Source organism: Hippocampus zosterae, chromosome 12, assembly GCF_025434085.1.
Source record: "Hippocampus zosterae strain Florida chromosome 12, ASM2543408v3, whole genome shotgun sequence".
Classification (NCBI taxonomy): domain Eukaryota; kingdom Metazoa; phylum Chordata; class Actinopteri; order Syngnathiformes; family Syngnathidae; genus Hippocampus; species Hippocampus zosterae.
Window position 1 is genome coordinate 7,799,313 of NC_067462.1, and position 23,287 is coordinate 7,822,599.

Sequence of the window (23,287 nt, forward strand, 5' to 3'; positions counted from 1 at the left end):
ATCTCCTTGGTGGGTTTAATAATACTACAGACCGCTTGTGCTTTCACAATTACTTTTTTAATATAAGATTTGCAGTGATGAGTTCGAAAAGAATTTGCCCGTCAAACTGGGTCACCAGCGTGGTGCAATTTGACTGACAGCTGCTATACAAGAAATACAAAAAGGGGTGTTGTGTTCTACGGATCCATCAGTTGGATGGTGCAGATGAGAAAACATAGTACTGGGTACACTGGCAATACTGTATACATGAAGGCTCTAGGACTCAATGGCCTTGGTGGGGTTGAGCAGGCGTCGAACAATCAGCTCTCCTTTGCTGTTGATGTAGCTGTCAGCCATGTCCTGCTCGGAAGGGAGCCCGTACGGTGTCCTCAGTGGCTCGATCCTGAAGGTATATTGATTATTGTCATTTCATCTCTACCTATCCCCATAGCAATATTTAATTGTAAGTCCAATGAAAAATAAGTACAATTAAAATGAAATAATATCTCATTGTCGGGCATATGCAAAAAAATGATACATAGTCATAGCCTATGTGTGGTTCTACAAGTGTAACAATACTGATGTTGAAACAATACACAGTTTAGCAACTGACTTGAATAACTACGTAAATGATTATGAAGTTGCAGTAAGAACATTTGTATAATGATAACTAGGATATTTGACAACATAAAAGCATAAGTATAATGAAATACAAGGATCATACTATGAGATCTCATCACTAAATAATAGTATGGTAGCTATAAAAATTGAAATGTGAAACCTATAACCTAATAAAGAAATACACTGGACCCCAGCAGATTCCCCCCATTTTTAAATTTTTTTTTTGGGCGGGGGGTTGCTGCTTTGTCAGCGTTTTCCCAATAATTTGGGGGGGGGGACCTTTTTTTTCTACTTTAATGCATTGAAATTGATTTTTGCTATTTGCGCCCCCTCCCCTTCTCCACCAAACTCATGTTTTCATATGCAGCATCTCATACCTGACAAGATGCTTGATGAACTTGAGTCTGCAGTTCACCGCAGGTATGTTCTTGTGGATCACAGGCACATTTCCCTGTATGACAGTGATGGCGCCTTCAAGGTCCACATCTCAATAGTGCACTGAGTTTAAAGACGGTCGCCGGCTGAAGAGCAGCCTCACCTTTTGGAGGCCCAGGTGCTTCACCATGACTTTCTCCCAGTACGGCCGTCTCATCACGCTTTTGACTCGCGTCACGATGTGGAGTTTGTGAGGCTGCTCGGGGTCGCCACCGTATTTTTCGTGTTCTCTCGACCGCTCTTCATAGAGCTGTTTAGGACAATAGAGGGAGAAGGTTATGAGCATTACAAAGCAGACTGAATGTTAAAATGGAAAGAAAATTATTTTGACCTCTGGTGCAATTCTTGCTTTGGTAAATTTGCTGCGCCCAAACCAAAGACAACGTGAAAATCCCGTTAGGACCTGTCATAACATCAACATATACAGTTAATAAACTAATGACAACACATAAGGCAAACATGAACAAAATGCTTTTACATTTAAAACACGACTGATCGCCAGAGCAAGGTAATCAACGTTAGCTAATTTAATTTATTGCTAATATGAAACGCACAGTCCTTCAGTACATTTTTTTTCAAACACCACAGTAGATTCGTATATATCAAGTGAAGCTCTTACCTTGACGGATGACGAGTTTAAACCGAACGCAGACATTTTAGTGGCTTGTTGCATCCACTCAGTGTCAACTGACCCTCATGCAGGACAAGGTTAATATACCAGAAGTCGCGTAAAAGCATGCACACCCAGTCCAGAGTTTTTCAATGATATGACGAAAATTGAAATGATAATATGCAGAACGGCGATGTATTATTTCGCTAAATAATAATACGAACGGAGAAAAAATTATTTTGGGAAGCTAAAGACAACACAAGACATGATCGCGTCCATCGAACCATGCCCGGAACCGGAAGTACGTCAAGTGACATATACGCGTGTATAATAAAAACTGATTAGAACGTAAACATTTCTGTCTACAAAATGTAAAAAATAATTCGATTTTGGAGTCGTGTCTTTAATGCGAGCTTTCGACATTGGGTAGAGTGCCACTCTGTGTTTTTTATTTGCACTGTTTTCATGGTTTACCTCACGTCTAACTGGCAGAAAGAAAGCAGTCCTTGAGTTTCCTACGGCCGTGTTTTGGCAACGTACTCACAGGGAACTACAGTACAGTATACTGAACCGCTGTCACTGTCGCTGCAACTGACGTCCCTCTCGTGTTGTACCACGCGTGTCCACTAAACTCTCAAGTCGTGACGCAAAATTTGGCAAAGATGACTCAAAATCACCTGCCAGGTATGGAGTCGTCTGCCATTTCTGTACTGAAGCGGGCGGTGGAATTGGACCACAGCGGTCGGTTTTTGGAGTCTCTCGTCTGTTACCAAGAAGGCATTCAGCTGCTCATAGACATTCAAAAAGGTCACCCCCGCCCCCAACACGCATCGCCCCCTTACTCAGATGCATTCACAGCAGTATATGTGCTAGAGTATTTACAATGATGTCTGTCTCGCCAGCAGTAGTGAGCGATGACTCGAAGAAAGGACACTACAGGGAAAAGATAAAGGGCTATATGGACAGGGCAGAACACATCAAAGCTCACGTGAACCAGATGAAGGAAGGTAATAAAGTGGTCAACGAAGCGCACTTATGTAAAGCCTCATCTGCAAAATATAGTGTCCAAAGCCCTCCGCAGCACACGCTCAACAGCACAGAATGTGCAACACAAGTTTTGATTTCAAAGTAGTGCATGTACTTAGATTTTGAAAACGCGGATGTCTCTTCATTCTCTTGCTGTTTATTAAGATATCCTTTATTTGTTCCACACTGGGGTCATTTACCGGTACATAAATTATATTTATGGGCATGGGTCGGCAATGCGCTGAAAATGTTGTCACTCCTACAGATGGGAATGTGAGTTTGAGCATTCTTTTAATACAAGACGTGTGATGGAGGCGCTGTGTCTGAGTAGAGTGCTTTTTGTTGAAGTTTTGTCTATTCCTACTGATGTGTTATATAAATCTCAGTTCAACCCACAACATATTCACAATTTCAATTTTATTTTTAATTAAATGTTAGCCATATTGAGAAATGGTTGGTTGGATATGTCACATTGTATGGGTGGTTTGATGGTTGCTTCATGTTTTATTTTGCTTTGTTTTGTTTTTTTTCTTGCCCTTTCCTCAGAGGGGAAGTACCACGAGCAGGTAATGATAGCGGAGGATGCCATTGGTTACAGCTACGAGGCCATTTTCAAGCCGTACATCAGCGATGCTCTCACAGAGGTCTGGGTGGAGGACCCCTACATACGACACACTCACCAGGTTGGAATAATGAATGTGCAAAAACATAACTTTTTTCATGGATGTTTTTTTTAACCTCTCCTTTTCGAATGATTTGGCATGCAGTACGGTGTATCTGTATGAGTAGTTTTACTGTACAACAGGCTTCATAAGAATAAAACCTTTATTCATCTCCCAATGGAGAAATTCCCATTGGAACAAAAGTAGTGCTTTGCCACCATTATGTACCAGCTTTGTGGTATGTTAAAGCGAGCAGCCTTGTTAGGACATGAGTGGTGCTTTTCGCCGTCTCCCCGCATTTATAAACAAATTGAAATTGAGATTTGATACATGTTAAGATACTTGCAGATATTTGGTATTCACAGAAAGGCTTGTTTGCAATTTTGGTGCCAATGAACTAGGTTGAAGTGAGTTGAGGAGCTTCTTTTCACCCAAAAGTAGTTTTTTTGCCACCCTATTGTGGCAGCCTGAGAAAACAGAGAACTGAACAAAAAAAAAAAGAATAGAGAACAATAACAGGACAAAACACATTAATGACAATCGTCACCTTCCTGGATCCGATTACATTTTACTGGGGTTGTGATCATTTTTTGGGAACTGAACACAAGTCACGTTTTTATGCATGGCAGTTGTACAACTTCTTGCGGTTCTGCGAGATGCTACTCAAAGCGTCATGCAAGGTGAAGACCATCCATCTCCTCACGTCACCAGATAATGTAAGTTTTGTCAACCAGCAAGGTCTTACACCACCTTCATTTAAGACAAAAACATGCATCCCTGCAATTCACACCTCTTTCCCCCCCCTGAGCCCCATCATCAAGAAAACGGTTATAAAGTGTCATTATAGTATACCAGTTCATAGATGCTTATGTTCACACATACATTTAAAAACATTATTCTAATAGAGGAACGGCCCTATCTGCAGTTGTGTCGATCATGAGTGAAATTCAGTTCAAGAGCTATTCCACCACCATTAATGTGCGTTGTTGCGCAGGTGGACGTCGGACCTCAGGCGAGCGCGATGGCCGAGCTGACGCAGAGCCTCAGTGCTCACGGTGTCACTCTGGACCTGCAGTATTCCACCACCATACACGACAGAGAGATTAGGTACTTACTCCAACATGCCTCACACTCACACATCAGCAGTAGTGTGAAGAAAAACTGCCGTGCAGCACAATGTGAAGATTGTATGAAATCAGTTGAAGGAGAATTCAAGTCAAAAAATTTTTTGGACAGTATGTTCTACGCAGCCCCACAAATCCAAGCACAGTACTCTGATAGATGTCTTTGTAGAATATGAAATGAGCAGCAGAATCCACGTTTTTTTATCCATATCATGAGGTGGCCATTTTGCCACTTGCTGTTGACTGAAATTGCTGTCACAATTAGTCAGGGCTCAGGAAAAACCGCTCACGGCTCACTCATTTTCTGAGTTTGGTCATGTGACGTTCGCAAACTGAGCAATAATTACTTTCTGTTCTATGGTCGTCGTCACATTTTTCTGGTTTGCCATTATTCCCCAGTGGCTTAAAAAAAATGTTAATCACAGATACTGATCAAATGTGAAATGATTGTAGGTTTGATAATGGTTGGATCATCAAGATCGGAAGAGGGTTGGATTACTTCAAGAAACCAAAAGTGAGACACGGACAATATTTTATTCTTCTGACTTGAGATTTGCGTTGTATGTTCTCATGTGTTCTTGTGTTAATATGCAGGGACGGTTCTCCATTGGATACTGTGACTATGACCTCAGGCAGTGCCAGAAGACCACAATAGACATTTTCCATAAAAAACACACCAAAACGCTATGAGACACACACAACCCCAATTACCTTCCATTCAACTCCATGACATGTTGTGTCATTGACTTGCACAAATGCACATATTTTTGTTTTTGGATGGCATATAGTAAAACATTCATGATCGTAATTTAGTGAAGCCGAAGTTTTTACATTTATAAGTAAATGAGTGTGATCTGGAGCCTTTTATAAAGAAACGGTCGGGTTTCGTTCATGAAAATTTGCAACAATAACAGATCATTATAATAATATTTTGCTTCAACTTGCTCTGTCTTGTTTGCCATTGCTATTTTTTTACAGATGTGTTTTATGAGTCTTATTAAAGAGTGTCATTTTTATGTTATTTCGAACAAATAAGTCAATTATTTTGTTAAAAAAATACTGTATGAGTCCCATCACTCACGGAAGATTAGGTGTGGCACCCCCCCCCCCAGCATTTGTTTGTATGTGTGTACCTAATATAGTGGCCCGTTGATATTGCCTCGAAAAGTGTGAATGAACCGTGGGCCGTGTGAGTTGAAACAGCGTTATGATCGGATTATCTATCGGCCTTAATCTCGATATGTCATCTGCATGCATGCGGTCCACCGGAGGAAATTCTAATCCCGGAAAGGGCGTGCATCAAGCAGCACAGTGTTGCTCCCACACACACAAAAAAAAAACTAATTAACAGAAAGACTTCGAGTAACAATACAATACAATGCTGTCTGTCTCAATACAATTACAATACAAGACATATCAATGTGACATGCCACCAGTATTGGCCTGTGGGAGTACAGATGACATGCACTGAATCAATGAATGGCTGAATTAATCACCACATAGCAGGCCTCACTGAGGTAATCCACATCAACAGCTGGCTTGGTGCTGTGGGTGGTGGTGGTGGTGGTGGGGGGGGGGGATTTGTATGATGATGACTAGAAGCCTCATTGCGGGATATGTGTACATATATATATACAGTATATATATTAAATAAAACAAGACAAACTGTCCACTGTAGCGGCCGCTGTCCCTGAAAGGGTTAAAAAAAAAACTGAAATTGTCCCTCAGTGTAACTGTGAGTGTGAATGGTCTTTCGTCTATGTGTGCCCTGGATTGGGTGGCAACCCGTTCAGGGTGTGTTCCTGAAAACATTTATTGCCAATATATCCCCGGGTTATTCAAGATGTCCTTTTTTTTTTTTTTCAAGGTCAAATTTCTGGGGTTTGAAAAAAAACTTTTTGGGGAGGCAGGGAGTGGTAATTTCAAATACAATTTTAAGGATGTTAAATAATTTGCAGATGTCCACTATGCAGGTCCCTTTCCCCACACGAAGAGCAGGGCACCACAGAATGTCTTAAATAATACGTATTGCAAAAAAAATTAACACCACTAGGGGCAGTATTACAAACACCTTCCTGTTCTAGTCTGCCCATTGTCTTCGACGGGTGAGTAGTTTTGCTTTGTTTGATTCAACTCAGTTTTATTTATAGTTTTATATTAATACAGTTTTATATTTATGGTAATGAGTCGATACTTTGTTAATTCAGCATGGGGAAATTAAAAGTTTTGACAGATGCATTTTAAGTATATATATATATATATATATATATATATATATATATATATATATATATATATATATATGTTTTTTGTAAATGTGTTTTTCAAGAATTGCATTTTTAAAAAATGCATCTTTGGGGCAGCATGGCTCAGTAATAGAGTAGGCCTCTTCCAACCCAGATATAGCCTACAGTAAAAAAAAAGAAGGTATATTTATGTGTGAGAATGTGCTGACATTTTGGATACACAAAGTGACCATTTTATCCCCTTTACGAGAGAGTTAGTGAGAACATTCATTGTTGTCCTGTTTCCAAGTATTGTACAGCTTTCATTTTCCCCCTCCCCTTCCCCCCACCCCATCCCTCCACTCCCCTCCCTCCTTTTCTCTCATTTCTGGGCCCAAAATCAGGTTAGTGTTTTATAAGGAGCTTAGCGCAGAAGGCCACAGTGTGCTACTCCTGTAAGAGAGTATCTCTCGTCCTCTCTCTCACACACCCTCCCTCTGTCTCATTCTATTCTGCCCTCCTTTCTTTTTGTGCATGTGCTTGTCCCACCACGGAGTGACCTTCTCCCTCTCTCTCTCTCTCTCTCTCTCTCTCTCTCTCTCTCTCTCTTCCACTCACTCCGCCTTCCCTCCTCCTCCTCCTGCCTCTCTGCAGATGTGGTCGACAAGCCTGCAGGTTCAAACAGCACAGGACGCTTACAGGACAATTTGGGGGACAACAGACAGCTGAGGGGGTCCCGGGTCGACCTGCTGGTGTGTTGAGGTACTTGACTTTTGTTTTTTTTAGGGGGAGATGCGGTCCGCTGTGACAAATGAAGTCTGTCATTGAGATTATATCTGTTTTTATTTAAGGCTCCCAAAAATTTATATTTGCTTCATGCAAGGTGCATCAGCCTTGTTTGTTATCATCCACAAATGAAATTAACTTTAAGATCGCTTTACCTCCGGGTCACGTTTTTGTCAAAACGAGCGGGCTGGTGACATGAGAGGTGCAGTCTGGACTTTGCTTTCGCAAGCTGACATATCTCGTCTTCATCGTGATACGAGGGCACTTTGTTGACAACAGCACTTACCGCCAGGCTGTCCAAGCGAGAGCAAGTGTGTGATGCACGCAGCAAGAAAGCACAGAAATGAGCCAGAGTGACTTCCAAGGGAAGCAGGGTTGCATCGGTGTTTCAGCTGGACAATTTTACCTCCTGATAAATACAGGAGTTCTTCAAAGAGTGAAAATGTCTCAATGGAAACAGACTTAGTTAGTCTGCTCCGGGATCAACCTGCCGCCACCATATAACATTAAAAAACCGCTAATTTATGAAATGGCACGTCTTCTAAATTTGACACACGACAGAGAAGAGTACTGCCAAATTTAAGTTGTTGAAAAAGTCAAGGATAGAGCTGTTTTTATATACCAGAGTCATATTCACAGAATTTGTTGACACCACGACATTAGGACAAGAACGAATGAATGTTACTTGGTCCAACATCTTTCTTATGACTTCACATAACTATGTTTGAGCTTGGAAAATATAGCCGCTTAAAGCTTCCAGTGGTAGTAATATATTCCAACGGATCGTCGGGGAGCTTTTCCACAAAGCCCCTGTCCACACATTGGCTTTTAGGCCAGACTCATTGCCCCCCCTGCCCCCCCCCCCCACACACACACACAAACACCACTACCCAATTATTTGCCTTGTCTCTGTGATGTTTGTGCACTCATGGCTAACAACTAGGTGCTCTAAAGCAGATGCGTCAGCCTCGAAGCCTCGATCCACACACCACACCGCCTCTCTAGTTGGACTTCCTCTTTTCTTTTCCTTTTTCTTCTTTGTAGCCGTTACCTTGGTGGCATGCGTGCACTCTTGGCTGACAATGAGGCACTCTAAAGTTGCCATGCCAGTGGGCTGTCAGGCACGAAAAATTACAAATTGGTGGCATGCGTGCACTCTTGGCTGACAATGAGGCACTCTAAAGTTGCCATGCCAGTGGGCTGTCAGGCACAGAAATGCATTTTCATTGTGTTGGCATACCGCATCTCACAGGTTTGTCAGAATTATAAATTGGTGGCATGCCTGCACTCTTGGCTGACAATGAGGCACTCTAAAGTTGCCATGCCAGTGGGCTGTCAGGCACGAAAAGTTATAAATTGGGGGCATGCGTGCACTCTTGGCTGACAATGAGGCACTCTAAAGTTGCCATGCCAGTGGGCTGTCAGGCACGAAAATGCATTTTCATTGTGTTGGCATACCGCATCTCACAGGTTTGTCAGATAGCCGCCGATGGGAACAAAGGCTCTCAAATGCAACTCATGCTGGGATTCAAAGTGTCATGTGGTGCCATTTTACAATACAATACATGCTGATTTATATAGCGCTTTCACAACAGCAGCAGCTGTAACATTTTAAGGGAAAATAACCCAGAAAAATGGAATTGGTGTAAAACATTGTGGCGTTACAACGCAACTCAGCCAAATTAAGTTGAATAGTTTTCAGCGTTTGCATGTTTTCTAAAATTATATTCAAATACTATACAATACAATACAATACATGCTGATTTATATAGCGCTTTCACAACAGCGATGCGTAATATATGATGAAACAAATCTCTGAATTCACTTTACCCGTTCTTGCTGTGCATACGTATCATAAATAATTAGTAAGAAATAATATGCAGGATGGTAATATGTATTTAGTATTTAATATATATTTGATATCAGGGTGACTTTCACCTACAGGTGGAATTTTTCTTCTAGAACGTCGTAGCTATAAATTAGACCACATGGTAAAATCCGAATTGTGCAAGGTTTGTATCGTTCACACTTAAGAAAATATCTCAAAAACCTGACATGTTAGGAAAACGAGTCAAGTTTGAAATCGGGGTCAAAAATACGCAAGCCATCTCTGATTAAAACATGCTGTTGGCCAATGTTATTTAACAATCTCACTTTGATTCAATCTCGTCTGCAGGTATCCCTAATGAAGTGTCCGGTGAGCGCACAGTCATCTTGTTAAAAAGGACAAAAGGGTGCACGGCGCCCCACCCTCTAACAGCAAAGGTCGGTCCCGTTCCTGATAAAACCAATAAACCTTTGAACCTCCAGTCTTTGTTTCAAATCTCGAGCCTTATTGCGCAGCATGCTTATGCACAAACAATAATATATATCGTTACCCAGGGAACAACGGGGAACTCGTCCCGGTTGCCTCTGGTCATTTGCGCTTTTGTGCCAACCACTTTGTACTGGGGCAGACAAATGGAGGCCCTCTCTGTGGATACAGAGGAGAGCGCCGAGGATACCTCAGGTGAGATTATCTAGCAATCTATCAAAGATGGCACACATGCATCAAGGGGAAGAAGTGTCTTTTTAATTGCTTCCATACAAAAAGGTGGTTCTCTCGAGAGCCTGGCCATCCATCAGCTGCGAACACATCAGCAAGTCGTAACCTGTCCAAGTCAGAAAATGATTCAGAAAGAAAACCTTTTTCCATCCAAAGATAAATGCTGGAATTTTTGTTTAATCTGCAGATGAGTTGAGAGCACTGTCAGCCCAAGCGTCTGATAAACGGCTCATAAAACGGTCATTTTTTAATGTTTCTTTTTCATCCAAACGTTTCCCGTAATCATGACTTTACTACCGGATTAGCGACTATTGACAGACCATTGGACAGTCCGATTTGCGTACAAATTTGGGTTACGTTACTGCCGTAGGAAACGAAAATCTGTCGTGAAACCTTTGCCTCCATCGCCTGAAAATAACACAAAGACAAAAAAAAAAAGATCAAAGTGACATAAGGTTCATAACTAACCATTCTGTGACATCTTGTTTTGTCACTCTGAAAATTGTTGAGGTGTCTCTTCTTGCTACGGTATGTCTCCTTCATATAGTTTACTTTATGATTGCTGAATATTGGACATGGGCTCCAGAGAACCAACTATTTGTGCACAATCACCTGTCACTTTTTACATTCTCAAAGATGCGAGCGTGTGTGTTTTAGGACCACTAAAATCCAGAATGAAGTCGCTGAGGACTCGACTGTTTGTGAGAAGCAAGCGAGCAGGAGAGGATTTCAGCACCAAGTTCAGCCAGTCGGCCAGTGACATCCTTGCAGGGAAGACGCTGGGATCCGAAGAAGACTTGACGTACGTATGTTGTCAATATTAAATGTATGTCGTCAACTAAATGGCGCGGAGCTGGATAAAGTCCATGAAATCCTTCTTGTCAATTATGAACCGACAAGGGAATCATCTCAACGCTTTCACTTGAAACTGATAAAAACACGAAACAACATTTCACGCAGAGTCACCTTTCACTCACATGAATACGCTTACGCTCTCATTTTGCATTTCGTCTCGACTGCATCATCCTTCACGGACGCTGACAGCAGTGCTGCTGCTATTTGCTAAGAGCGCCCGGGTTCTTGCTGTTGATTTTCTACGCACATTTCCTGTCAACGTAAAACAAAAAGCTGTTAGTTTTGAAAAGTCAACTCAGGCGAGATGCTGAAAAGGAAAGAAAATAGCTGGGTGTTGTCTCATCAATTGGGGTATCGTTTTTCAGATACCCCCAGGGAATTATGGGATCTCGAGCGCTTTCCCACGACAGCATCTTCTGGGCCGACCAGGTGCAGACAGACGACAACGACGACGACGGCGATCCCGTCACGGTGTTATCGCAAGAGAATGTTCACAGCAAAATCAAAACTTTGCAGGTAAGGTACGGGAATGAAGGGAGATTCTATTCATTTCTTTTTCCAAACTGAGGCCACAACTCAAGAGATGCTGTGTTTTCACAGATGAAGCTTCAGCAGCAGAAGATGCATCTGGGACCGCCTCCTCTCGTTCTGACAATCAGGCGGCAAGAGCATGAGGGCGGACGCTCCGAGGAGCGCCTTCCTCCTCACAAGAGCCCGGAACTTTCTCCTGTGGATGTCCCAACCCACGGAGCCCTCAGGAAGGTGAATAAAAACAACAGATACCATGAATTGTTTGAAGTAGCATTTAACTGTTCTATAAGTGTAAAAGCGGGCGGCCTGGTAGTCCAGTGGTTAGCACGTCGGCTTCACAGTGCAGAGGTACCGGGTTCGATTCCAGCTCCGGCCTCCCTGTGTGGAGTTTGCATGTTCTCCCGGGCCTGCGTGGGTTTTCTCCGGGTGCTCCGGTTTCCTCCCACATTCCAAAAATATGCATGGCAGGCTGATTGAACACTCTAAATTGTCCCTAGGTGTGAGTGTGAGTGCGAATGGTTGTTCGTTTCTGTGTGCCCTGCGATTGGCTGGCAACCGATTCAGGGTGTCCCCCGCCTACTGCCCGAAGGCAGCTGGGATAGGCTCCAGCACCCCCCGCGACCCTAGTGAGGATCAAGCGGCTCGGAAGATGAATGAATGATTGAATAAGTGTAAAAGCAGTTGACCACAAGACATCAAATCAATAAAACATCATTTTAAATGGCCCGGCTTCAACAAAATAGGAGCGCATGCTATACAGAGCTAGCATTAGCACTGCTAACAGGCCAACGTTGTAATGCAAAAGTAAAGTCATGTCACAAATTTACTTCATACGTCACTTTTTTTTTTCCAACCTTCTCAACTGTCAGCCAAGTATAATAAAAATAATTGAACCACAGCCCGTAGTAAAACCCCAAATCAATCATCTAGTCTTAATGGAAATGCCGGTTGTAATGCAACAGGAAGTCACAATGGCGATGTACCTCACTCCTAATTTTAGAGGTGACGACTGTCCGATATTCCCAGTTCATTTCATTCATTTTAACTGCAATTGGATGAGGGTAATTTAAATTGTCATTTAATGAGAGACAGCTTCTATATCAAAAAGTCGTCTTTTATGAAACTCAAGAAAGCTTGACATCTACTGTAGTTAATACTTTGCTAAAACAATATAACCCCCAGCAATTAGCATTTTATAACATGGAAGATATTTCCACGGACAATATTTTGTTGTGTTTGTCTTCGTAGGTGCGATCCCAGCCAAATTCATGTCCACTCTCCCCCATCTTCAAACCTCCAGCTTCCAAATCTGGAGCCGCCGCCGCCACCACACTGTCCCCGACGTTCATCCCGCCTGGCCCCACTATCACTTTACCTTGCGAGCCCCCGTTGGACTTCAGCGCTCCGGCACAGTTCACCCCTTCTTTGGACACGTCCGCTGCCAGACACCGCATGTCCGTCAAGCCCCGGAATCAGAGGGCCAGCACCAAGAGGAGGGTGGCTGAAGTGAGTGACCACCTTTGCCACCTTATGCAATATTATTTGCGCAATGTCAAAGATAGTGGTGGCTTATGAGTTTTTCGAGATACGAAACACTTGCTCGCACCAAAAGTTTGAAACGAGAATAAAGTGTTTTGGGAATATCGTTTGTTGTATATTTACGGTTTACGCGATTATTGTAGGCAATTACAAGGTGCGCCACAATGATTACAATCCATCTAAGTGCTATAATTGATTGCAATTGATTATGCTTCATTTGTGATGCAAATGAATTTGATTGGACAACAATTCAGTCCTAAAGATTTGAGCTCTTTCGCCCATGTGGTCTAGATTTGACCCGTTACCTTTTCCAAATGCGCTCCAGATGTCCACCTTGGTGCCGAGACACTCCAGCCTGCGGTGTGTAAAATTGTCAATATCACAGACCACAGAGCGGAGAATGAGCTTCATCTAAGAACCACAAATCATCGAAAAAGTCCCTCCCCCGGCCCCCCAAAAAGAGTCCCTGACGGCGGCAACATTACCATCCGCCCAAACACTCAAATTATCAGCCCGGTTTGAACCCTGTCAGCTTCAGAGCTCAGGTTCTGAGCGGTTCCTTTGGTCTTCAACTTACTGACCCAGTTTTGTCGAGGCAACAACTAAATTTGAACTTCATTCAAAACATGACCTGTGCAAATTTGACTTAGCTGGTCTGAAAATAGGTATCCATTCAAAAAAAATTCTCCGCTCAGTTGTCCAGACCTCATACAAGAAAAAGCCATCAAGCTTTCTTTTTGTTATCCCTTCCTTTAGAATAATGGGATAAAAACAAGAGAAAAATAGAATTTCTAGAAACAATTTTATCAGCCGTAGTATGGATTGCAATCGTTTTGGCTCACCCTATGTAAACATTCCTGGGAGGTATTAAGAACTCCTTTCTTTTCACTATCTGCTGCGGATCTCGATACTCATTCGCCCTAAAATATCAGAGTTACTGTACTCGGTTATTCTGAAGACAGCTGTTTATTCTTACAAACACTGTTGTCCATTTTAGCGGCCTGACGTGAAGGTGCATGACATGAACAACCATCTTGAACCTGTGACGGACGAGCACGCGAGCGAGGAAGTGATACGGGAGGAAGAACAACCTCGAATCAACGCGGCCCAACAATCCTTGCCTAAAGCCACCCAGCTGGAAGTGTTCTCATCGGACCCCACTCTGGATCGTGTCTTACCTGGCAGACTCTCTCCTGTGTCCTCCCAGGAGCTTCAAGTGAAACTTCAGAGACGTTCCTTTGTGATGTCTAGCCATAGACCGCGTCCATTCTTCGAAGCGAAAGACGCAATGGACAGCTCGGAGGAATCTGGGGTTGAAGTCAAGATCCTCGATAAGAGCCAAATCTTCTCCTGTAGCCAGCTTTCCGATAGCTGTGCATCAGCGGTGTCCTTACCCATTTGTCCGCAGGATAAAACCGAAGTAGACAGCGTAAGAGGACTAAAAAGACCCGGATCCGGATCCTTCCATTCCTCCATTAGCTCCGCCAAGAGCCGCATCGAAGACAGACCCCGATCAGGCAGTTTTGTGGGAGTCACGGGGCAGGCGGGGATCAGACACAAGTCAGGAGGACCGGTGGAAGATGGAACGTTAAGCCTGAAGGAAAGGGAGCAGTGTAAGGATCTGCACCCTGGAGGAAGATCTTTTACAGCGGGAAGATTTAGGCAGGAGCAGAAAAGCTCGGGTCTTCCGTGGGGAAGGCGGGATAGTGCAAAAAAAGCGGAATCGGCGAAAACCGTAGATGCTGTCGCATCGGAGGAAGTGGAAGCGACGGAGGTGCCCGTGGTGGCAACAAAGGTGGAAGTCAAAGAAGAAGAAGAAGAAGGAAAGACCATGTTCGGGTTTAAACTGCGCTCCACTTCTAACTCCATGAGATTTTGGTCAGATGGATCTTGCAGGCGTCAGTCAAGGAAGCCGTCGACTGAGGAGCCAAGTGATGGACTGAAAAGTCAACAAAGTAAAGACACTGAAAGCCTGTCCAAAAATGCCAATGCTGGAGATTTCACACAGACAGGTGAGTTCATAGGCTTGTTTGTTTTAGGGCGCCAAATCACCAAAATCCTATTTTGTGTCCTTTGGATTAAAAAACAAAAACACACACACACAAAAAAAAAAACGTATACAATTTTTAATTGATCTGGACTACTTCTCCAAACCGTGGGTGAAATGTAATTTACCACTGAGCCGAAACTATTTTTGTATTTTTAATTGTCATTACATAGACACCAACTGTAAGGCAAATTAAGGATGCCTCACACTTAAAATATGCGCTTTTTTTTTTTTTTTGCCTCACAGACCCAGCCCTCCCAGCCAAGCTAAGCCCTCCATCTATCTTTGAGGCTCCCACCTTACCTACAGACGTCCAAAAAACCTCCTTACATCAGTCTCAGGAGCAAACGGCTTCGCCTGAGCTATCCTGGGTAAGCCTGGCAATGGAAAAAACCAGAAGCTTCCACCAGCTTTTTGCAAGACGATTTCCCAAGGATTTTACGAGTACCGCTCCACAACCAACAGCGCAGACACCAAACCTCGGTGAGATATTACATGTGAAATCTCAGACTATAAGATCACCCGATGGCGGCAAAGGTATAACGGAGCCTATCGAATCACCCCAAAAGACAACCGACACATGGAAGGAACCGGAAGTGCCACCATCACATGTAAATACAAGTCAGCCGACCTCGACAACAAATGTATGGATGACCCGATCTCCATTGCGCTCCGCTCCCCTATCAGACAGCCCGTCTACTGTCACTCAATCACTAGCGCCGTCTTACCAGGCCTCAGAGCAGCATCCGCCACCTTGGAGCCACCGAGGTCTTCACGCTATAGCACAGCAGCCCAAGTATACAACACCAGCAGTGGACGAAGGGAAATGGACAGTGCAAGAAAAGGAGGAGAGCCCCTCGCTGCTGGCCAAACACAGCGCTTGGGCTGGATCGGTCAGCGAGAAGGCTGCGTTTTTGGAGAGACATACAGAGTGGTGTTGTCCATCTGGGACAAAGGGGGTTTGTACTTCTTTTTTTAAACCATCTTCCATTCAGAACTGGCAAAATGACTCATCATAGCTGACAAGTAGCCAACGTTACGACAACACTTTCTTAAATAAGGCCATGGATGGGGATTTTTCCGCTTCTCCAAATCTTTTGCCGTTATAGTTGTTAAGGCAACCCTAGTTCACATTGCTCCACGTCGCTGCTGTCCCGTTTTTTCCGCCTTTTCATTCTCCGAGATATAAATCACTCAATCAAGATCACAACCACCTTTAGTTTTTGTTGAGGCTGCGAACAGCGTGCCTATTTTGAAAAATACATTTGGAGAAACTAGAGATATCTGTTTTCAAACATCGGGAATATAAGTAGAAAGTTGTCACAAAAATAAGTTTAAATACCCGCTTAAGTGCAGTAAAGTATTTGTACTTTGTTACTTCCCAACGCTGCTTCGGCGACATCTTTATCCCTTTTTATGTTACTGTATTTTCCGCATTATAAGGCGCTTCGGAGTATCCGCCGCACCTTCAATGAATGGCCCATTTTAAAACTGTTTTCATATATAGGGCGCACCGCATTATAAGGCGCATAGAAGCTACAATAGTGGCTATGGTTGCATTATGCATCCACTGGATGGAGCTACACTAACGGGAATACAATGTAATACCGTTTTATTTATATAGAGCTTTCGCAACCGCTTCAGCTGTAACAAAGTGCTTTACAGAACATTTAAAATACTACGTCCAAGAAATTTTGTGTATTGATCCATGTAGAAGGCGCATCGGATTATAAGGCGCAATGTCGGCTTTTGAGAAAATTGAATGCTCTTCGGTGCGCCTTATAGTGCGGAAAATACGGTATCTGTTTTTATGATCCCTGATCTTCATCAGGTAGAGTTGAGGAAAGCGCAACTGGAAACCAAGACATCGAATGAACCCCGCACACAAAGCAAAGACTCAAAACCTGAGGGAAGAGAAGGGTTCAAACCTCCAGGTTGCGTGCGCTACCTTCATTCACTTCCCCAATCAAACGTAGCAGCCAGATGACATTGTTTTCTTCCAGAGTCCCAGAGCCCCGCCCGAGTTCCTGACAGACCTCGAGAGGAGAAATGGATGCGCAAAAACCTGGGGTCTTCTCCGTCGCCTTCCTCGTCACCCATCCTGAGGTCCGTGCCCGATAATGCTCAGCCCTCATGGATGGAACTGGCCAAGAGGAAGTCCATGGCGTGGAGTGACAAGACCATGGACTAAGGAGACAAATACAACTTATGTTTTTCACAATTTGAAACATGTTTTTTTTAATGGTCAGTACCCCAAGGTTCAGAGCATACTTATCAGTCTTTTTCAAGGCTGAAATGGAAAATTAGCCTGTTTTGAATGGGAAGTCCCATCTCATGCGAATGAGCCACTTCTGCAGGGTGTGCTAAGGTGAGAGTGGTTTACGATACTCCGACGAATGGGGGCAAAGCCTGGAAAGGATTCTTTGACCAAAGTCTAAATAAGCGAGTGTGAACTGCGAAGCCACGACAACAGTAAACGCATGGATTGTTTTTTCGCATGTGGAGGCAGCACTTCATCTCTTAAGTCTCCGAATTACACTTTTGGTATGCGGATCTGCGCATATTCCAAACTCTTTGTGAGGGCGGTATTATATAAAATAGTCGAGCTTAGTCAGAGATACATTTCAAAAATAGATAGCTCCAAAATGATTTATGTACTTGTTGAATTTCACACTTAGTGGACAGGCAGGCACTTCAGAGACTCAACTATTATTAAATCAATTTTTCATGATCTATCCCCTTTAAATGTGAATCGGGCTCTGTAACCTAGTACCAGGTTTTGGACAAAGCCACTGCAGAAAAACTGTGTAAACAACAGGATAGGGAAAATGCAGTCTTGCGGGTGACTTGCACACCATCAAAGAATTTGGACAGGACAGTCAAGCAGTTGCAAAAGCAAATTAAAGTCCTCAGAGTATTTTATATAAGCCCCCAAAACATTTAACCAACAGCTGATCATCATGTATAATAATAAACATTTGTTAAATTGTTGCATTCCTTAAATGTAGTCTGAAAACTGATATAGGAAAGCAATTCTTCACCTTTGCTTTGGGCAAGCTACAGCTTCATGGACGACAGGGTTTAAGATGTTTAATCCATTTGTAATTCTATCCATAGGTTTGCGTATTGATCTGTAATATACTGTAAAGTTTTCGTGTTATTTTCACAATAAACTCTCCAACTCTTTGAAATAAACAATATTTCTGGAAGTGACTTCACTGTTACTTATAGCATAGCTGAATAATAAACATGTTCGTTGGCACTGGTTACACAAGGCGTTAAGACTCTGAAACCATATTAATGGCTACAGCATTCTTTCTTTCCGGCTTCCTTCAATTGTTGGCCTTTTCTTTCTGCGGGTGTATGTAGTACCCTGCCATGCCAACAGGGGTCAGCTGCTGATTATGAAACGCTCGCATGTACGCACGTAAATTGTCTCTTGAAGGCAGCCATTGCTGAACAGAACTCATGAGGCGCACTTTTTACTTTACCCTGCCAGTGTTGGCCAACATTCTGACCGCATGTACGGGCTATACTCTGAGGAACTCCGTCTCCTGGGCAGTCTCCTCCAATGATGCGGTGGAGGACGCCGACCTGTCAGAGGAGGTCGCCCCGGCTTTGCTGGTGGAAGGCGGCGGGCTGTGGAAGCAGGCGTACTCGGCAGGGGTAATCAAGAATCCCGGGGATCGAGTGCAGCCCGAGGGCGACTCCAGTACGGTGGCTCAGCGTCCCGCTCGCCTCTTCTCCTATCGGACGGAGAAGGTAAAGGTGGCGGGCGGCGGGCCTCCCCCCCATCAGGAGACCGCGAGAACGGCCAGATACATTGCTCACAGCAGCGACTGGGGCTCCCTGGCCACAATATCTAGCCAAGACAAGGTAGTACAACCACCCGGTGTCATTCAAGATACAAAATCCACAATTTGTGACGAATACCACTTCTCGAAATGGCGTTCGATTAAAAACCGAATTTTCACGTCGTTTAAAAAGCGTTCGTCCCTGGGTGGGCTCGAACCACCAACCTTTCGGTTAACAGCCGAACGCGCTAACCGATTGCGCCACAGAGACGTTGTGCTACCTCCATAACAAATATCTCTTAAATGTTTACTGATGGCACAATTCCGGGGGATTGCAGGTGACTGTTGGATTTAGATGAAAAATCGATTTATTTCCCACCCAAGTAAAAACTGTACTTGAAGAACTAACTTTCGTTAGGTCAAAAAAGGGGTGCCCACACTTTTTCAGCTTGCGAGGTACTTTTGTCCAAACGATATGGCAACTTTGTTTATTTATTTTCAATAGCTAAACATAGAATTCATTCATTCATTCATTCATCACTAAACATAGAATTATTTTACATACATACATACATACATAGAATTCTTTTTCTTTTAATGTACAATTCGTATTGATGCGATGAGGCATGCAACAGGCGTATGACTGTCTGCCCTGTATGTCAATCAAGTGACACTTCACAACGGATGATAGGCTGGAGTTTTTTATTTTAATACCATGCTAAGAACAGAGGAATAACATTCGCTCAAAGTCAAGATAACTGTACATAGTTTTTTTTCTCTGTGGTTTTTTTTTGTAGATCAAAGGTCTCCCCTTTGGGAATATTTTCTCCATCAGTGATGGACCACTGGACAACAGCACAGGGGTCATCTACTTTTATGTGACGCCCATGGACAACACGGTGTCTGACCTGAAAATGAACCCCTACGCTTCCATCACTTTCTCGGAGGCTGAAAGTAATTTCTGCAGGCAAGCGCACGCTGACCCACCTCTGATATGCTTGCAGTTAGAAACAACAGTGACAATATAAGTAGTTGAAAAATATACTGCAGGGATGGGCGACTTGAATGACTGACAGGGGTCACAAGATTTCATCAGTTTCATCATTAACTGTATTTAAAAAAGAATAACTCTGTGAAATAGCTGGACCGTGGACTCGAAGGGGTTTTCTGTACATTCGATTTCCTCGACTGGCCTGTAAAGTACTGATTGACTCTTGCACGTCATTCCACTTGTACCAGTCCATCTAGCGAGAGTCCTTTTGAGGAAAAGTCACCCAACATCATTATATGTTACTTTAATTTTTGGTAGTTTACTGTAGTTTGACCACATATACACACACATTATAATTTGTGCAGTATAGAGGAGAGTGCAGTATTCCAGAGCTCTTATATTGTTCCTCCTTAGATTGTACTGTAACGTTCTCTCTCTCCAGACAAATGATATATGACCCAGAGGACCCGAGATGTGCTCGACTCACCCTTACAGGCAAGATGGTGGAAGTTACGCCAGAGGAGCTCGCCTTCGCCAAGGAGGCCATGTTCTCCAGGTAACTAGTGAGCACTCTTAAAATACAATGCTGTCTTGACTCAAAACACTCGTATCTAATCATTCGCCTCCTTTGAAATGAATGGAAATGCCATTCATTCATCCTAGCCGCCCCAAAGGAAAAACAACACAAAATGTTCTAACTTGGTTTTTAATGACAGAAATAGCACTCTATAGTATTTGCCTTTACACAAAATACAACAAATACATAATTGAATGCAATGTAAAGAATTGAAGAGTTTGTGCATCATAAATTATTTATCTTGTGGCTTCTCGTGGTGTGTTCATCTTGGCCACCAGGGGGCAGTAGAATACATGATTCAAATGATCAAGATCGTTATCAAGCCTCTGCAGAGTTTGCTGATGAGCTGATAAATCGAATTGAATCACGTGTGTTGGAGGAAGATATATATAAAACATGCAGGACGGAGGCCCTCGAGGACCTGAGTTGCCCACCCCCTGCTGCGAATGATCACTTTCAACATGCTGTGTGTATAATTGGGTAATGTCTATCTATCACACCCCCAGAGTTCACTATTGTAGTAAAGATGGTCATCATCTGAGCTGGAGATGTGTGAACAAACAGAGTCAGCAGCTGATGTTTTCATCTTTTCAATGCTCCACGTAGGGTAAATTGTGGACAGGCAAGACATTACTTTCGCTTTGTGTGCAAACAAGTTCTTGTGATTTTATTTTGAAGCCATGATTAACAGAGATGGTTAGGGAAATGTATCGGAGTAAACGTACACATTTTCTTTAGACAAAGTAGTGGAGTAAAAGTTGCCAGAAATATCAATTTACTTAAGATGAAACTAAATGTCACCGCCTTTCTCTATTCCAGGCATCCCGTGATGGCAAAGTGGCCTGTGGGACACAAGTGGTTCTTCATGAAGCTGGATCTAATCCAAGTGTGGTTGCAGGACTGGACCGGAGGCACATCGCTCATTCCGCTGGAGGAATACTTCAAAGCTTCCCCTTTTTAATAGTCCTACTGCTTCTTACAACATAATGTCAGCCTAGAAAAAAAAGAAAAAACAATTACATATACTCTACCTCTGCATACTGTATAAAGGTCATAAATCCAAGTCTATCAAATTGGTTCAAATGTATCAAGGCATGGTGTGTCATGATTCGGTTTGGGACCAACAGGTGGCACTGTAGGGCTCCCCCTGCAGCTGCACACCTGTTGGTCATTAGGTAATTCGTGCTTTAAAAGGACTCCCAGCCCAACCACTCATGGTCGGGTCATTGGTGCTCTGCTACTGCCATGTTCGTTTGTTGCCGTTTGCTCTTGGCTTCTGTCATGTTTGTTTCAGTCATGTTTAGTTCATTATGTTTTAGCTTTAGTCATGATTTTTGTTTGATACTTTGGACTTTGTTTGTTTAGGATTTAGTTTTCTCTGTTTTAGTACAATTCATCAAGTTCACCCTGCTCCTCCCTCCTGCCTGCTTTTTGGGGTCCTCCACCACCTCGCAAACGTGACATAATGAAGGAGACTAGAATGTAAGCTACTGGACAGGAAACCAGGAGGAAGAGATGCTGAAGAACCAAAAGGGGTTTCAAGGCCAGCACTTAGGGGTCCTCTGTCAGAGAAACCTTGATCTTCTTCCTTACACGTGTCCTCCATGTCATGTTCCTCGATTAAATAGCCTATTGGTGGACTTACTGCTCAGGGCCAAAGGGTTTGGACTGTTGAACTTTGTGCTGCAAGGCTTTGATAATAATTGGTTGGGATCCTCCGCTGCTTGAGGTAGCGGGGCTGCTTTTGCCATCTGAGTCCACAGGTTACATAACCTGAGCTGCTGCCAAACTTTTTTCAGGCCAGCAATCCACTCTGAGTCTGCCACAACCTTGTGTGGTTTGGTTTATGAAGACATTGTATGTGCCTATGTATCGAAATCATGTAGAAAGAAATGCATTTAATGATTAAATGCTTTTGCTCTGTTGTTTTTGTGTTTTTGTGCAACTTGCAGGATAATTACGCTTAACGTAACTGCCCATGCAGTTTGCAACACCCGCCAAAAAATGGCTTCCTCAATACGAAATAATAAGAAAAGTGAATGCTTTGGATGGGATTGTGCATGTTACTCCAGCGGCGGCGGATCTTAATCAACTGAGTTTTTAACTGCAGCAGAAGATGAACAACACTGCCGTGATTATTCTGCATTGCCAGTTGTCCTTGTTGCAATTAAGTTTTTTTTTTCCCCTGAAACCATTACTCTTGGTCTACTTTTTCCGCATTCTCAGCTTTTCACACATCCTCGGCTTTTAAAATTAATCTATCATCGAGAAGAAGAGTTTACTAAAACAACACGTCTTTATTTCAGTGTAATCAGAGGCACTTTAAATAGTGTCAGGCGCATGTTGACTCCCATTTAATTTTCGTTTGAATTCAATCACTTCATACAACACAGCTTCATCCCAGTAAGACGGTGTGCACAGCAGTGCAACTACAGTGCAAACTCGGGACAAATAGTGGAGCCCAGGTTTCAAAGCAAACATGGTGAAGTGGCAGTTAGTTGTTCTGCCTATGCAAATAGAATAAGTTGCCAATAGAAGTGAAGTCAGCCCCCAGTATTGACGTCTGAAAATACAGGGGGAAAAAAATGATCCCCCCCCCCCCACACACACACACATTTTTAAAATCAACTTCACTATAAAGTATTTTCGTAAGAAAGCTACTTTTTTCTTTCTTGTGCTTTTGAATGTCTTTACATCTTTTGTAAATGTGTTTACATGTTAATATACATTCTTGTAGTAATTTTAATTATTTTAATTAATTCGTGCTTTATAAATACATTTTGCCTTGCCTCGAATACAGTAAATTGTTTCACTTATTTGTTTGTACTTGCCTTCTTGAAAATACCCCCAAAATAATATTTCATTTGTGTTGTTATAAGTTACAGATCACCATCAGGGTGGAAAGTTTTAAACATTCACTGGACGGAACTACAATAACTA

General features: G+C 43.0%; 4 protein-coding genes and 1 non-coding gene across 5 annotated transcripts; 3 read left to right on the forward strand and 2 right to left on the reverse strand.

The window, feature by feature from the left end:
• Window positions 1-35: 35 nt before the first annotated feature.
• On the reverse strand, window positions 36-1,957 carry mrpl30 (mitochondrial ribosomal protein L30). The gene is made up of 5 exons (XM_052082330.1): window positions 1,655-1,957; window positions 1,367-1,438; window positions 1,139-1,285; window positions 978-1,051; window positions 36-382 (listed from the first exon to the last, which is right to left on the reverse strand). The coding sequence occupies exons 1-5, from the start codon at window positions 1,706-1,708 to the stop codon at window positions 256-258; spliced, it is 474 nt and encodes a 157-aa protein (XP_051938290.1). The 5' UTR covers window positions 1,709-1,957; the 3' UTR covers window positions 36-255.
• Window positions 1,958-2,164: 207 nt separating this feature from the next.
• Window positions 2,165-5,478, forward strand: mitd1 (MIT, microtubule interacting and transport, domain containing 1). Its single transcript, XM_052082326.1, has 7 exons — window positions 2,165-2,452; window positions 2,551-2,652; window positions 3,218-3,354; window positions 3,963-4,049; window positions 4,328-4,440; window positions 4,911-4,971; window positions 5,052-5,478. The coding sequence occupies exons 1-7, from the start codon at window positions 2,308-2,310 to the stop codon at window positions 5,145-5,147; spliced, it is 741 nt and encodes a 246-aa protein (XP_051938286.1). The 5' UTR covers window positions 2,165-2,307; the 3' UTR covers window positions 5,148-5,478.
• A 1,790-nt stretch (window positions 5,479-7,268) lies between these two features.
• On the forward strand, window positions 7,269-18,194 carry cracdla (cracd like a). Its single transcript, XM_052082238.1, has 11 exons — window positions 7,269-7,444; window positions 9,645-9,733; window positions 9,851-9,977; window positions 10,671-10,815; window positions 11,234-11,384; window positions 11,469-11,630; window positions 12,648-12,905; window positions 13,936-14,950; window positions 15,232-15,944; window positions 16,817-16,919; window positions 16,989-18,194. Exons 3-11 carry the CDS (start codon window positions 9,929-9,931, stop codon window positions 17,174-17,176), a joined length of 2,784 nt encoding a protein of 927 aa, XP_051938198.1. The 5' UTR covers window positions 7,269-7,444; window positions 9,645-9,733; window positions 9,851-9,928; the 3' UTR covers window positions 17,177-18,194.
• A 174-nt stretch (window positions 18,195-18,368) lies between these two features.
• On the forward strand, window positions 18,369-23,093 carry creg2 (cellular repressor of E1A-stimulated genes 2). The gene is made up of 4 exons (XM_052082317.1): window positions 18,369-18,861; window positions 19,577-19,746; window positions 20,213-20,326; window positions 21,167-23,093. Exons 1-4 carry the CDS (start codon window positions 18,454-18,456, stop codon window positions 21,306-21,308), a joined length of 834 nt encoding a protein of 277 aa, XP_051938277.1. The 5' UTR covers window positions 18,369-18,453; the 3' UTR covers window positions 21,309-23,093.
• On the reverse strand, window positions 18,977-19,050 carry trnan-guu (transfer RNA asparagine (anticodon GUU)). The gene has a single exon. It is a non-coding gene; the product is annotated as a tRNA-Asn (tRNA).
• Window positions 23,094-23,287: the final 194 nt, after the last annotated feature.

Excerpts from the sequence above, each read along its gene's own strand:
- mitd1 (XM_052082326.1), top strand. The coding sequence starts at position 2,308 with ATGACTCAAAATCACCTGCCAGGTATGGAGTCGTCTGCCATTTCTGTA. Across the intron at positions 2,453-2,550 it reads GCTCATAGACATTCAAAAAG|TAGTGAGCGATGACTCGAAG; the intron begins GTCACCCCCGCC and ends TCTCGCCAGCAG. Across the intron at positions 2,653-3,217 it reads CGTGAACCAGATGAAGGAAG|AGGGGAAGTACCACGAGCAG; the intron begins GTAATAAAGTGG and ends CCCTTTCCTCAG.
- cracdla (XM_052082238.1), top strand. The coding sequence starts at position 9,929 with ATGGAGGCCCTCTCTGTGGATACAGAGGAGAGCGCCGAGGATACCTCA. Across the intron at positions 9,978-10,670 it reads GAGCGCCGAGGATACCTCAG|GACCACTAAAATCCAGAATG; the intron begins GTGAGATTATCT and ends TGTGTGTTTTAG. Across the intron at positions 15,945-16,816 it reads GTCCATCTGGGACAAAGGGG|GTAGAGTTGAGGAAAGCGCA; the intron begins GTTTGTACTTCT and ends GATCTTCATCAG.
- creg2 (XM_052082317.1), top strand. The coding sequence starts at position 18,454 with ATGAGGCGCACTTTTTACTTTACCCTGCCAGTGTTGGCCAACATTCTG. Across the intron at positions 18,862-19,576 it reads CAATATCTAGCCAAGACAAG|ATCAAAGGTCTCCCCTTTGG; the intron begins GTAGTACAACCA and ends TTTTTTTTGTAG. Across the intron at positions 19,747-20,212 it reads GCTGAAAGTAATTTCTGCAG|ACAAATGATATATGACCCAG; the intron begins GCAAGCGCACGC and ends CTCTCTCTCCAG.
- mrpl30 (XM_052082330.1), bottom strand. The coding sequence starts at position 1,708 with ATGCAACAAGCCACTAAAATGTCTGCGTTCGGTTTAAACTCGTCATCC. Across the intron at positions 1,439-1,654 it reads TAAACTCGTCATCCGTCAAG|GTCCTAACGGGATTTTCACG; the intron begins GTAAGAGCTTCA and ends ATGTTATGACAG. Across the intron at positions 383-977 it reads TTCATCAAGCATCTTGTCAG|GATCGAGCCACTGAGGACAC; the intron begins GTATGAGATGCT and ends ATATACCTTCAG.